The 14,707-nt window shown below is 41.7% G+C and overlaps 4 protein-coding genes across 7 annotated transcripts in view; all 4 read right to left on the bottom strand.

Annotated features, from left to right (window-relative positions):
* Nucleotides 1–149: 149 nt before the first annotated feature.
* Nucleotides 150–5,428, bottom strand: Mlc-c (Myosin light chain cytoplasmic). Of its 3 annotated transcripts, XM_068298557.1 has the most exons (3): nt 3,153–3,297; nt 3,038–3,065; nt 150–1,430 (listed from the first exon to the last, which is right to left on the bottom strand). In XM_068298557.1, the coding sequence occupies exons 1-3, from the start codon at nt 3,294–3,296 to the stop codon at nt 1,018–1,020; spliced, it is 585 nt and encodes a 194-aa protein (XP_068154658.1). In that variant the 5' UTR covers nt 3,297; the 3' UTR covers nt 150–1,017. The 3 variants fall into 3 exon arrangements, with proteins under 3 accessions (XP_068154658.1, XP_068154657.1, XP_068154659.1); XM_068298556.1 differs by lacking the exons at nt 3,038–3,065; nt 3,153–3,297 and adding an exon at nt 3,759–5,428; XM_068298558.1 differs by lacking the exons at nt 3,038–3,065; nt 3,153–3,297 and adding an exon at nt 1,537–1,658.
* Nucleotides 5,429–6,720: 1,292 nt separating this feature from the next.
* RhoGAP5A (Rho GTPase activating protein at 5A) lies at nt 6,721–9,235 on the bottom strand. The gene is made up of 4 exons (XM_068298371.1): nt 8,986–9,235; nt 7,755–8,930; nt 7,581–7,686; nt 6,721–7,243 (listed from the first exon to the last, which is right to left on the bottom strand). Exons 1-4 carry the CDS (start codon nt 9,065–9,067, stop codon nt 7,084–7,086), a joined length of 1,524 nt encoding a protein of 507 aa, XP_068154472.1. The 5' UTR covers nt 9,068–9,235; the 3' UTR covers nt 6,721–7,083.
* A 72-nt stretch (nt 9,236–9,307) lies between these two features.
* LOC137583388 (myosin light chain 4) lies at nt 9,308–10,433 on the bottom strand. The gene has a single exon (XM_068298372.1). The coding sequence runs from the start codon at nt 10,305–10,307 to the stop codon at nt 9,444–9,446; it is 864 nt and encodes a 287-aa protein (XP_068154473.1). The 5' UTR covers nt 10,308–10,433; the 3' UTR covers nt 9,308–9,443.
* A 352-nt stretch (nt 10,434–10,785) lies between these two features.
* Nucleotides 10,786–14,707, bottom strand: part of Vsx2 (Visual system homeobox 2) — a 37,918-nt gene continuing 33,996 nt past the window's right edge. Inside the window, exons 4-6 of one of the 2 annotated variants that reach the window (XM_068298589.1) lie at nt 13,107–13,296; nt 11,415–12,009; nt 10,786–11,354 (exon numbers count right to left, since the gene is read on the bottom strand). In XM_068298589.1, the coding sequence (XP_068154690.1) occupies nt 11,042–11,354; nt 11,415–12,009; nt 13,107–13,296 (1,098 nt within the window). In that variant the 3' untranslated portion in view covers nt 10,786–11,041. The remainder of the gene's footprint in view (nt 11,355–11,414; nt 12,010–13,106; nt 13,297–14,707) is intronic. The other variant, XM_068298590.1, reaches the window with a different exon arrangement.

Genomic DNA, 14,707 nt, shown 5'->3' with positions numbered 1-14,707 from the left:
GTGTAAAAATGCTGCTCCGCCTTCGTCTATGAGGCATTTCCTTAATCTTGTGCCCAGCCTGGAGTGCTTTGGGTAATTAATCCACATCCAAATCTCACCGATTGGTAACGATCCCCCCTTTTGAGGAAATAAAAACACAATGCTTAGCCTTGGGTTTCACGTAAGGTGGATTCTTATTTTTCTCTTTTTTTAAATTTTTCTTTCGTTTATAAAAAGGCCTACAATTCAGTTATGTTTCCTGTTTATTATTTATTAAATACAAGTATTAAATTATTACAAAAAAAAGACACATGTAAAACGTTTAGAAATGCGCTTGTTATATGTAAATTGAATTACTCTAATAAATCTTCGTATAACGCCCGATTTTAATTTAGAAATACTTTTCTTTTGGATAGACTTCAGAGTCTTAATGTGTAGATATATAGTATAAGATATAGATATAAATGGATATACATATGTATTGGTTGATAAGAAACAAAAATGACGCCAGAATCTTGGTGTATAACAGATATATATAAATATATATATATATCTTTTTTGTACATGCAATACATTTCAATATTTTGGATGTGTGTGTAATTTGTAAAAGTTTACAAAAGATGGAAGTGAAAGCAATTCAGAAAAAAAAGATAATTTCGAATCGCTTTCGAAACATATGCATTTATATATTTAATTCGGAGCATTGTTATCGTCTTTCGATATACATCAGATTTCTATGGCCGAATCTTACACAAAAAATAAATGGTTGAACAAAAAAAAAAAAACAGAATAGTTTGAATACAAACAAAATGTTGCCGTATAAATTAATGGTAGTCCTTTTTGGAATTGGATTTCTTTCTTCGTTATTTTGGCGGAATGAACAACGGCGGTTAACTAGCTCGTGGCAGGTGTTTAATTAAGTGTATTATTATTGGATAGGTTGGTTGCTGCTGCTTCTCTAAGAGTAAGTACATCTGATCATATCCGACCTGCAATCTTCATCAACTGATTGTGATGATGATGATTACGATGGAGCAGCTAACCGCTCATGACCATGTGCACAAACTCCTCGTAGTTGATATTGCCTTGCTGGTCCTCCATATTGGCCAACAGCTGTTCGACCTCCTCGTCTGTCAATTTCTCACCCAAGGTGGTCAAGAGATGACGCAATTCGGCCGAGGATATGTAGCCGCTGGCATCCTTATCAAAATGGCGCAGACCCTCAATGAAATCATCGGCGGTGTCGCCAGAACGTGCCTTTGAGATCGCCTGGTAGATGGGCAGAAAGACTTCAAACGAGATCCTCTCATCCGATTTCAATTGGTGTGTGCATTTCTTCACGTCCGATTCGGTTGGGTTTTGGCCCAAGGCACGCAAACATTCACCCACTTGGCTCAATTGGATTTTTCCATCACCTCGATTATCGAACAAATTGAAGGCCTCCTGGAATTCTATGGGGAGAAATGAGGGGTTAACAGATTAATATCTTATGTTGAGTAGGAGTAGGTTGGGTCGGTGGGTGGTGAAAGGGAAGGAAGGGAGAAAAGATAAGCCAACCTTCCAGTGTGGTAAATGTGGGCTTCACATGATTTGTGTAGTAATACATAATAATTCTGTAGAAGGATGATGAGATTGGGTGGTAACCGTTTCGCTGAATGTTTTAAGTGCTACTGAGAGGAAGAGAGAACCTGCAACAGATGGCCTCCTCCGAATCCATAGTGACAACTACAACAGATATTTTGTGTGTGTGTGTGTGTGTTAAGTGCGTTTCGGTTTTTCACATACCCTAACCAGACAATTGAGTTTCCCCACTAAGACCCAGAGCATACATGTGCTCATAAAGTCCTTTTGAAAGGTAAGTCAAGTTCTTGGAAAAAACTAATAACCTTCAACAAGGACATCAATATGTAGAAAAATGTTGGAATTTTAGCATTGATTATCACGTTAAGTGATACGCTATCAAGAATGTTATCTTTTGGCCATGCTTAGTGGCATAATCGGTTAGATTACCCGAAATTGTTAGGTTTTCTACTGTGGATCGATTTTAAATGTTTTGAAAAGCGAATTAATTGCAGGGTATACAATGAATCGGCTTGTAAATGCCGTCACAACATTGTGTGTTTTTTGTCAATATGTTATCAATGCGTTGCTCTCCACCATGCAACATGCCAAATATGGCCATAAAAATTGAATATTGCCATTTTAGGTAAAGACTAAAACGCTCCACTGAAACACCACAACAACAACAAGGGGCGGAGACGGCGATAAGGCGGTCGGTCAAGATGACGTCACAAAAAGCGAATTCGAGTTAATTCGTCAATTGATTTTGATTAAGTTATCAATGAGTGGAAGAGAGAGGGCAAGAGAATGATTCGCTCAACGGGCAGGAAGAAAGGAAGGATGGAGGAGAGGTGCCTGATATAGTGGTGATGGTGGTGAGGGAAGCGGGAGCCTTAAATGGCAACTTGCAACATTTTGCTTTTGTATAAATCAAAAGACTGCCCACAGATGCAGCTCAGATTGAATGTTGCAGTCATGCAGTGATGCAGTGAGTCCTGGTCACCGGCTGGCTCTCTCTCATTTTTATTGTCGCTCCCGTTCTCTCCCATCATAATCTAATCTTCTCATGTTGTTGTTGTTGTTGTTGGTGGTTGTGTCGTCGCTGCTGCTTGCCGGGTGAGTCATTAATGTGTTAAAGGCGAACCAGTTCGATCGGTTCGTTCCCCTCATCTTCAATTTTTATACATATGTACATATGTCTTTTTACAGTTTATTTATCAATGATTCATGCATATGAGATGTGTAACATACTTTCACATACACATGGACACACTTATACCACCAAAGTCACACTCACACACACGCACACTCAATGAGACAGACAACAAAAAGTTTTGCCAGCGCATGCAAAATTCAATTTGTTTCTTCTGTTTTCTTTCTTAAGACCTGAATTGTTGGCACTTTGAACTGCAACCCACAATCCACACCCACCCACAAAACGCACTCACCCGCAAACGCACACACACACACACACACACATACAAACAAGAACACTCACCAGCTAACTGATCCTCGGTGTAAGCTGCCTGTAAAAATAAAAATTGCACATAGCATGTCAGAAATTATTAAGTTTGTGGAAGATTCCTTAAATTTTCGGTTGGCATTCCACTTACCATATTGATTTGTGATTTTGAGTAAGGGGAAAAGAAAACACAGAAAACACACGGGAAATACGAAGCAACAGCAAAAACAGTAACAGCGACGGTATTTATTTGACAAAATTTCGATATTGTACTAACTATCGATGACTTTGTCATCTCTATCGATTTTTCGTGCTGTGACTCAAGACTAGAGATGGGCGCGTGTTGCGTGACCGGCATGAATAGTTATCGACAAGACAAATAAATTGATAGCAAACTATAGCTACTCTTAAATCCTACGTTAAGGGAAAGCTTGCTCAAAACCAGAAAGAGAAAAGTTTTACCTCCAAGGTAAAAATTATAGCCGCCGGGATTTAAAAAATAACTGGCAAAAACATTTTCTAAACCTGTGATGAATTTAGAAGAAAAAAAACTATCAAAATATTGATTGTTGAATATACATATAACGGCACGTATATATATTTATGGCGTAGAAACCAACGAAACAGCAATTAATACAATGGACCAAATTTGGTCAGACGATCAACTTAGTGACAACTGTCAACTTTTACATTAAACAATTTTTTGAAAATACGAAATACATAAAGATTTGTTAGATCTGGGTTTCTAGTTGCATACCAGTTAGTTGGGCCACCGATATTTCCGGTTCGGCTGACTTAGCTTCGTCATCCTGATCCTCTGGTGGAATTTCGGTGTTCCTGTAGAGCTTGGGGTCCATCGATACAGACCGTTTGAGACGAGGCACATCAGTTTTAGGCACATTTAAGTTCTGTTCTCCTATGACGTCTATCATGTAGTTAAATGCTTTATCCTTATCCACGGTTGGGACGGAGTTGTGTCCTTCATAGGGGCTTGAACTTTCGAGTTGGCCATCAGTCGGTTCAGTCAACTCATAGGTAGAGCGACTGTTATTGAGTGGAGTCGCCGTAGGCCACTCTCCGTTGGATGAATCTTGGTCCAGAGATTCAATGGTAAACTCAAGGCCTTTCATTGATATCATCTGATATTGTCTATTGAGATCTGCTCGAATTTCGTCCAAAGATTTCTTCAGTTCCTCAAAATTTGCCTCGCACTTGCATTGCCACGGGCACTTTACTTGCTCCGTCTCAATAGATGCGTCGCAATAGCTCCTGGCTGGAGTCTCAGTTCCTGCGTCGCAATAGCTCCTGGCTGGAGTCTCAGTTCCTGCATCGCGGTAGCTCTTGGCTGAAGTTGCCTCAGTTTCTGTGTCGTAGTCGCTCTCGACTACTTCCATGGTGCTCTGGGTAATATTGGGGGGCATAGAGACAAAGCTGCATACAGTTTCTGTCGAAGCACTTCGAACCGTCTGACCATGGGTTCTGAATTTGGCATCTTCTGCTGGCGAACCACAGAAAGTCTTGCGATTCTCAGTCATCGATTTGGCATCCTCCTTTCGTACTAGTTCCACGCCTCTGGTAAACGTCTCCAGAGAAACATCATACATGCTTAGAGCATAGCACAAGTTTTCCGCAGCGCGATCGGCTGAGGTCTCTGCATCGCTCCCATCGTGGTAACTTTTAACACCAACCCCAAGACCTACCATTGAGGTAGCCTTGTCCTTCACAGTAGTCTTGCGCACGCCCTGGGATGTTATCGAAGTGCTGTTATATATGCCTTTGGACGGCATCGAAGTGCTTTTATCCATCCTTCGAGCTACGTTTGAAGTTGGCTCAAAGCTAGTAGGTCTGAGCACTCCAAGTGGCACCATCTTCAATGGACGACCCTTCGGTATGGAGTTATCCACGTCATAATGTAGATTTATCTTGGCCTTAGCTCGTTTTAGATACAAAACAGGCTGGCGGCATTGTTCCCTCATGTCCCCACTTCCAGATGAACTTTCTGTCGAACTATCGTCAGAATCGGATTCCTCGTATTGCCCATGACGCACTCTTGGACCACCAGTCCTGGGATCCACCTCAACAATGGCTTTGGTGGGATATGAGCTAGTTGACGAAGTATCATCATCATACCGGTCCCGGTTCCTGGAGCAAGTCGGTCGTTCATGCTCGTATAGCCCGGTCCGTTTTTCGGCTTCGACTGACATGTAAGCCATTACGGGCTTTCGATTAAGAAAATAGACCGACGAGGTTTTTGATTTTTTCGCGTGTGATAGCATTTTAATCAAAAATCGCGTCTGAACCGTCGAAAAATTTGATACAAACAATTTTGATCACTTTGATACGTCTTAAAAATTGGAAATTCTATAAATTATGTATGTTAAAGTTAAAATTATTATTTGGAAACAACTTGTCGTTTATGTGAATGAAATTGGTATGAAAATATACAAGATCTCGGTTCGGTATATCAACTTTTTGCCTCCTTCCAAACTGGCAGCGCCTACTTGAAAAAATGAAAAACTGAAACCTGGAAATTTAAACAAGCATCGCCTACTTGATGAAAGTTTGCGATGACTTCAATAGAACGCTAGCAAAATGAAAGAGATTAAACTATTTTGTCACGTAATTTTCTTCAGATAATATCAAACATGAAATTAATCGACTATTTTATGATTAACGAAAGTTACGGTTTAAGCCATAGCAACGCTTCTTGTTCTCCGGACTGCGATTGACCACTTCCAACGGATTATCGTCATCTGAACTGTTCCCGGCCGCACTTTGTATGTTTTGGGTCTGGATAACATTGGGATTCGCCGTCAACACAGCATTATTAGTGGAGGGTGCGATCTGTTCTATTCCAATCATTTGATCAATAACCTGTCCACATCCTTCCTGCAATACACCCAATGTGTCATTACCTTCAACGTTCACATAGCAAGAGACACTGTCACCAGGATCTATGAGAAACACACGAACATCATCGTCGATATCCAGAGTCACCGTATCCTCGGGATTGTAATAGACTTCACCATTCGAACCGGTTAAGACAATTAGCGGCCCATCTTCCATGAGAATTTCCCGCACGGCTATTTCCTGCTCGGTAAACGGCTCTTCCAGCGTAATCATGTCATAGCTGCCGTCGGGTTGACGCCAAAACATAAACGAATACACAACTGGTGCATTCGGATCCACATTCTCGGGTTCCGATGGGACCCACCATTCGATATAGTTGACGCTTGCTGGCTCCCCATTGAATGGGTCAACTACCACATTTATGGCAATATTTGGACACTCTGGCTCATCTACAACCGCACTACAGATAGATGGAGTATCTTAATTCAACTCGCCTTATATTCCTGCATTTAACTACTCACATGGCCGAAATGTTGGGACCATTAATCACTCCATCGCTGGGGTTAGTGTTCTCAAACAACTGTTCGTTATTGCCAGGATCGTTCACATCCATGGAAGATCCGCGCCCACCATCTGTCGGTGTTGCCTCTCGCTTACTCATACTTGAATCTTATGCTGCGCTATCAACTTACTATCCAAATCCAACAGAATTCGAACTAAACGTTTTTATAGATGACACTACTTTTAGCACGAATTAAGCTTGAAAAACCGATTTGAAGCAAAGTTTTTGGCCTGCTATGATTGAAATACTTTAAGAATTGGGTCCCGCCAAAAGGCATATGCTAATTGAAAACAATAAAAATATCACGTTTAGTTCAATAAATATAAATCGGTATATTATATAATACGTTTCTTCAAAATACATTTTGTAAATGGTTTCCAAATTCGATAAATTCGTACAATTTGCGTTTTAAGGATTTTCAAAATCATTATCTTAAAATTCTAGACTTGTTTTTGGTGGAATCATTGGGTGGTAGACATAGATTAAATTAATAAATAAATACAAATATAAAAAAATATATATATATCTATATAAAGATAAACTAAATTAAGATCTTCTCCACATCGGTGTAAGAGTGAGACAAACAAGGGACGTTCCATCTTTCTTTCCCTCTTCTTTTCATTTCCTTAGCTGCCTTCAAGGCAAATATCCGGCTTTGCTTTCACATTGTTCAGGCAAATATTGTCTCACAATGTTGAATCAATGAGGAGAGCATGAATATCTCCTCCGTGAGATTCGTCATATGCTGTGGCGTGGCTATCAATGTGGGCGCAAATACAGTAGCCAAATTGTGCTCATTCATTTTATTCACGGCGTAATGGGAGGCCACACTGTAATACAACAAAATCAATCAGTATTCGTTTTTATATAACTTATGTCACACCTTCGCATGGATACAGAGAGTTATGACTACATAAAAGAAACTCTTCCCATTCATCCAATTGGTTTTTCAGAGAATTATTATTAAACTATGTAAGTTGCTATTAGTCTAAGCAAAAACTATCCAATATAATCAATATGCCCTATGACAAACACTATATCAGCCCGCTAATCTCGTCAGATTTTCTTTGTTCAAGTAGGAGGAGTATAACTGAATCATATCCATGCACTTGAGATGTGACACAGATGTGAACAATGAATGCATTGTTAATCAAGTCAATGGCTCACCGTTTCAAATGCTCTAACATGTATTGCAAACAGCTATAATGAGCTGGAGGCAGATGACGCACTGCCTCTGACATCAGCTGCATCTGCTCTACTTGATTGGATTGACCTAGAAATGGCAAGTGAAATGATTGATCATTACAGCAAGGAAAAGGCTTGAATGTACTCTATACTTACGGCCAGCATTCATGAAACTGGGATATGCCTGGAATGTGATCAATGGTACTGGTAATAATCTCAGATAGAGCTTCAGTGTGCCAGCAATGACATTGACATTGCCATAGGCCGCCTCTGACATGTCAGTCTTCTCGCCATCACGATCGAGGGCCAATTTGAGGGCCTCGATTTCATCGGCAAAGCCAGAGACACGATATATACCCTCCTGAAGCATTCCTCTGGCCTCCACCTCCTCCACACATCGTCGCACCACAAACGGAATCTGATGGCGCACGTCCAACTGGACCATGGTGGTCAGATCAGTGCCAAAGACACCTCGTATACGCTTCAGATCGGGAACACATTTGGGCGGAACCAATTCTGAGCACTTGCTGTGGGCCACAAATCCACAGGCTTCGCACTTAACACCTTGCGCAGTGAATCCCCATAGGAAATTCGCACAAAACTCACACCAATTGAGACCCTTGAAGGTGTGCACCTTAAAGTTATGCACTTTCTCATAGATCAATGGCATGGGATCCGCATCCAAGGCAATGCTCTTGCGTATTCTCAGACCGGCCTGCGCCGCCTGAGGCTGTGCAGATTCTGATTGTTGTTGCTGCTGCTGCTGCAGTTGATCCAAGGGCTTGGGTTTCTCATCCTTTTCCTTGGACACTTCTTCGGTTTTTCGCTTCAGTTCACTGGATAGAGCGCGAAGTTTGCGCTTGTTAAGGGTCATGTAGGGGCTTTGTTGGTAACAGTTCTTGGTTTGCTGATTGATTTGCTGAATGATTGGGCTGGCATGGAGTTGCATATGAAAATTGATGAGGCCATCGGCCACCATGTCATAAATGGTATCAAATCGTTTGACCTCCTCTCTTAAATAGTGGCCACAGCCCGGCTTGTGGTACAATTTAAAATGCTTGACTTTGCCATTGTAAAGAAGACTCAGGGTGAAGTAGCCATCCGCTGTGGGACTGCGACGTATTAAATAGTTACTCTCCTGCGTATTATCTCCTCCTCCTCCTCCTCCCAATAACAATTGTTCCGCTTCGGCATGGCCCATTATGCCGTGGTATTCCTTGCCATAAAGGCGTCTGGCTGATTCATCAATTGCATCTTGAGGATCGGCAATCCGCTGAAGACGTTGGCATAACAACGGCTTGGGAGTGGGTGCCTCCAATTGGATTTTATATACTGTGTGAGACCCATTTGAGTATTCCAATTTCAATTTGGACTTATATTTACTTACATTCTGGCTTCCAGACTTTCTGAACTGGGGAACTGGGTTCACCTGCTCCCGTTCCCACTGCGGGCGTTCCACTGCGGGGCATTTCGAGTAAATGGTCTTAAATCACAGTTAATGCTTAAAGCACTAATCAGTCTGTTAGCTTCGTTTTTATTATTGAATGCAATAAAGAAATGATGCATTAATACAAAAAAAAAAAAAAAATATAAATTAAAATCAACATTTTTGTGCAGTGTGGCCGGTTCGGGCCCAAATGGTACAGTGTTGCCGTATGGCTTGCCGTTACGACTCTGTTAATAAAAAATAGGGTGCTTTATATGCGGTTTCACTCAAATTTTGTATTGGCAAATTTTAACGATTATTACATTTTAAAAGGATGGTTTGTTTAAAAAATGAAGAGAAAGAAGAAATTGAAAAAAATTGTTTGAAGTGAAAGTGAAATGTGCTCGATTTCTTCATTTCTAATCATTCATAATGAACTTAAGAAATCGTCTATAGTCGATACCAAGATTTTTATGGGCCACATCGTGCATGCTTTTGGTGAGCTGGTCAAGTTCGTCGTATGAGAATTGACTTTCGCTGCTATTCAAGAGATCGAGCAATCGTTTGGGCTGTATAAATCCCGTCTTTTGTGGATCCGCATGCCGCAATGCATCGATGAAGTCATCCCTTTTCGACATATCCATGTCCATCGCATTGCGACCCACTGCTTGCAGATAGATCTTTGATTGATGCAATTTCTCCTCAGCATTCATATCTCGCATAAACATTTGATCGACCAGTTTCTCATAATACACATTTCCAGCTGGATCCGAGCAGGAATTGAGTGAATGAAATACTTCCGACTCGGTTAAGCAATCATTGCCCATTGTCATTAACAATTTTCGAAGAAACGCATACGCCAATTTACCCGATTTTCCTTTATCATACAGTCGCAGGCTTTTGAGCATTTCCTCGCGGCTGGCAGTTCCATTCGTTTCTGGTGAACTGGCCAGGCAGCAGTACAATGTCAAAACTAGCTCAAAATTAACGCGTTTGGGCATTGTACCGCCAGCCAAAGGATTACGCTCACGATACACAAACTCTTCCATCTTGGCCAGTAACCAGTCTTGGCTAGGATCCATGCCCATGGATCGCAGGCAATCCAGGACGTCTGTCAAAGCGATGCACTCACTCTCATTACCCCACACAAAGAGATCGAAAATTTCCCGCAATATTGGCACCAGAGGCAACATGTGCAGCAGTTCGCATCTCTTGTGGAAGAAGCCAGGTTTGCAGGGCACATGGACATTGTGGACACTCGGCTCAGCCCGCTTTGCCAACATTTCTAAAAAAAAATTGATCTAAAATTTCCGAAAATTTACAAAGTCAATTTTGAAAGATGAGAAAAGAGATTGTGAATCAATGTATTGAAATATTTCTCTTGGTGACTGCTTGGAAATAATATGTCCAAAATGTCTTAAATATATAAACGTTTATTTGGAATCCGGTCAAAGCGTCTTGCCAAGTTTTACAAGAGATCCAGTGTAAAACTATAAAATAATAATAATTCAGTCTAGGATTGGAAAACGAAATATAAAGCACCCTATTTTTTATTAACAGAGCCCCATTACTCACACCCTTAGGACTATTACTCGCACCCTTAGCACTATTACTCGCACCCTTAGGACTATTACTCGCACCCTTAGGACTATTGTGGCGCCATCTATCATTCATAACTTTACTGCCAGTATAACAGTTTAGCGGACGCAGTCTGGCAACCACACTTAAAGTAACGGTCAAACAATAATAATATTTCATTCATTTGATGAAAAAAAAGTTATTTAGAATATTTATTAAAAATATTATATTGTTATTTTTCCCATATATAATTTTCTTTACATCTAAAATGAACTTATTCGGTAGGTTTAAAATATGATTTAAAAAAAAAATTGGTGTCTCATCTGAGCAGTTGTCGGGTGTGTGGAAAGGGAGTAAGCTAAGTGGGTAGCTTGTGTTCGGGATTAAGGTAAGAGATCATTGCATCGTTTAATACGCGTCATTATTATCGCGTTGGATGTCACACATCTTCACTATTTGCAGAGTTTAGCTCCATTTTAATCAAATGCCGATTGCCAACTGCAATGGATGATGAAAGCGCCGGATGAGGGGAAGCAGCGGCAGGACCGTTGCCATGACCAGGACCAGCAACAGGCACTGGAGGCGACTTAATGCTGTTGTTATTGTACTCCTCCTCGTTCTTGAGCATATCACACTGGGCTTGAGCTTGGGCAACCGCAAAGTTTCGCACTTGCAGGAAGAGACCGCCGTTGTTCAAGAGGCGAGCCTGATGCTCCTGGGCCTTGGCGCGCAGACAGGCAATTGAATTGTTTCTAAGATAGTGAGGAATACATATATAGAATCTATCAAAGACGGAAACTAATGTTACTCACCTGAACGCATCCGGATCGTGCTCCATTAGGGCAGCAGCCAAGTGATGCGATGTCACCTGTTGCTGCTGCTGTTGTTGCTGTTGCTGTTGCTGCTGGTGTGCGGCTGCTGCAGCTGCTGCCACTGCAGTATTCATAATCAAGTGGAAATCTTTGCTTGAGGCAGCTGCCCCAGCTCCAGCCGCATTGGCTGCATCCAACAATGGATGATAGCTTGGTGTTGGCGCAGTTTGTCCCACTGCTCCACTGCTGGCCATAAAGTGTCCATGCGATTGCTGCGGCGACGGAGAACTCATCTCAATGGGCGGTGAGCCCGAGCTATTGGTATTCCCGCCACCAGTGGGCGTGGTTGCAGCCGAGGAGGCTGCCGCATAGCCGCTGCTGCCATGCGGCGTGGTTGATGTTGGCGGCGCTGTTGAAACTGTTGTCGGACAACTGCTTGGCGCTGGACTGACCACATTCAGAGATTCGGTAGATGAGCTCAGGGCACGCAATTCATCCGAATGCGCCGATTTCGATCCAGCGGAATCTTCATGATCACTGACCCCGGAGTCATCCCTCAGAGCGGATTGAGCTTCAATAGATTTCCGATGCATGCCTAAAAAGAGACAACGATACAATTATAGAGGGAGACAGCCATGGACGAAGAGTTTTAGTGAAAGTGGAGTTTTAGTCCAGAGATCTTCTCCAAAGAGAAAGAGAATCTCAAAATGAAAGGTCTCTCAGGTGCTTTGTGTACTGTTTAAACGATTGATAAAACATTTTGCATAAGTTTTAATAAACTCTAATAATATTTTTCATCTAAATCATGTCGTCTTAATGAAATTGCCAACTAATTTGACAAGTTAAACTTAATTAAAATCACTCAATAAATACCCAAAGCACACGCTCGCACCGAACGAGAGAGAGAGAGGGAGATAGAACATTTCGCCACACCACCCACAAAGTGTTTCCTATCTAAATCCTCGTTAAGCCACTTAACGGCCCAATACTTTGAAATTAATTTGTGAAAAGAAAAAGAGCTCACTCAACTGGGATTGGGATTGGGAAGAAAGGAAGTGAACTTATATGTATATGTACCACAAACAATGGGACAATAGATAAGCGATAAATGCCAAAATAAAATAAGAATTGCCCCCCATACACTCCCCGCCATACCATTCGAAACTGGTAACCGGGCAAACAGTCAACAGACAACGCCTCACCCTTCGATCTAAGCGAAAAGTTCAACCAACCCTCCTCCTCGGTTTGGTCTCGCGTGTGCATTTTGCATTTATTAAGCGATTATTAACAAATAAAAGGATCGAAGCGGAGGATTCACCCTCCATGGACACGCACAGAAGCCCTGATGGGCACTTGTTCCCCGTTTCTCATTCCAATGCCTGCCCGGCTGCCTGCTAATCCGCAAAGTCATTTCGTCGAAATGTACCAAACATATGACAAAATAAAGACAAAATAGTGTGAGAGATTCGACGATTCGTTCGCCAAATATGCTCACAATTTTCCCAACGCTTTATTCGCTATCTATTTTATAATCCCCCTGGAAAATTTAATTAAAAACTCTTTTAGATCTTCGTTCAAAAGAAGCTCTGTGTGCGAGTGTGCGGGTGAGCGGGTGAGTGTAAGCGTGTTTAATGTGTTGGGTTAGTTAACATTTGTAAGTGTTGGAAAGTTCGATATGATTGTTGCATTTACATTTCTGCTCCATACCTAGTAGCCAGGGTGCCACTGCATCGTTGTCCTTGGCCGATTTCAATATGGTGTCCGGCAAGGGCAATGAATGCCTCACCATTGCTCCGTATAATCCATATTCAGCCATTATCGTGCTGCCGCCCCACACCTTTTCCGTCTTCCGCCATTTGGCACGTCGATTTTGGAACCAAACCTGTAAGCAAGAGTTCCAAATTAAAGAGTTGACATTGATTAGGAATGAAAATAAGATAAGGGCTTTATGATAGGCGAAATATCTTTCAGTCTTGGGCTAAATTATTCTCCTCTCCGCTCAGTCTCTTTGTTTTAATCGATCCCTTTCTTTTAGATTCTCGGCCATATGGCCATGAGCAGCCATGCAAATTGGAAAAAAAAAAGTGGAAAACCCATTCAAATTGGAAACGCTGCAAAGGGGGGAGAAATGTAAATTGAATGTTTTTTAAATGCTAATACTCGGACTATGAAAACGCTTAAGCGACAAAGATGGCACCCACTTCTCGAATTGTATCTACATACATATATGTATGTATGTGTATGAGGTATCTTGTATCTTGGCCAGGCGATGACAACATGACCAACATGGACTTGGGTGTGCCTTTGTGTGTGTGTGTGTGTGTGTGTGTGTGTGTCTGGGTCTCTCCACACATAATGGCAAATGGCGAATGGCAAATAATATACATATATTCGCATATTCGCATATAAGTGACCAAATTAGATTATCTTCCAAAACATTAAACCGATTCTTAACATTAAATGTTGATCACAAAAGGCAAACCAGAAGCAGCGGCAACAACAACTGTCACAATAAAAGGATTTGCCACGACAACAGGACAACGAGCACACTTAACAAAAAAACACACACAAGAAGGAGGCCCAACGACTTTGAAATACTCTCTATTCAGAGAAGACAACCAAAAAACTATCAAGAGGATGGAAAAAGGTCGCACTTTACTCGATGCCATATACCCTTGAGGCAGGGTATGAAAAAGGATTTAACTTTGACTTCAACCCTCTGCAGACAAGGAATCATCACCCTCTACTTTTTTGATTTTCTCTCTCCCCCTCTCTCGCTCTTACCACCCAAACCAAAAAAAAAAACCCAAAGACTGAAAAAGAAGTCATCATTTTTCTGGTCCATCAAATCGTTTAGTTCTGCTATTAGTCATGTGCCCAACAAAAAAGTTGGTAGAAAAAAAGAAAAACGAGGAGAAAACGCAGCCCATCGCTGGAGGAAGGGAAGCCAGTGGGTTGGTGGAGTGGCGAAAGTCGACAGAAGGGAGCAAACCAAGTGAAGTGGCTGCCCCTTCGTCCAGTTCCTCTATGAAAATTTATAATATAAAAAGCAAAATATGCAAAATAGGAATGACTAGCAAGGGCAAGAGGGCGGTAGAGAGTGGTGGAAGGGAAGCAGAAGAAGATGAAGATGAGCAAGAGGAGAAAGTGGGCAACTTTGGTATGCCTTTTGCACCATGACGGCGACACATTTTTTTCTTTCTGCTGCTCCTGGCCCCAACTGATGGTCCTGCCGCGGCTGCTCCTCTTCAATTCTTGGCACGATTTAAAGGATTTCCCTCCATAACGCTACA

This window comes from Drosophila tropicalis, unplaced genomic scaffold (assembly GCF_018151085.1).
Source record: "Drosophila tropicalis isolate 14030-0801.00 unplaced genomic scaffold, ASM1815108v1 contig_867, whole genome shotgun sequence".
Taxonomy (NCBI): Eukaryota; Metazoa; Arthropoda; class Insecta; order Diptera; family Drosophilidae; genus Drosophila; species Drosophila tropicalis.
The sequence above is the reverse complement of the archived record's forward strand: the minus strand, read 5'-3'. Positions and strand labels throughout refer to the sequence as shown.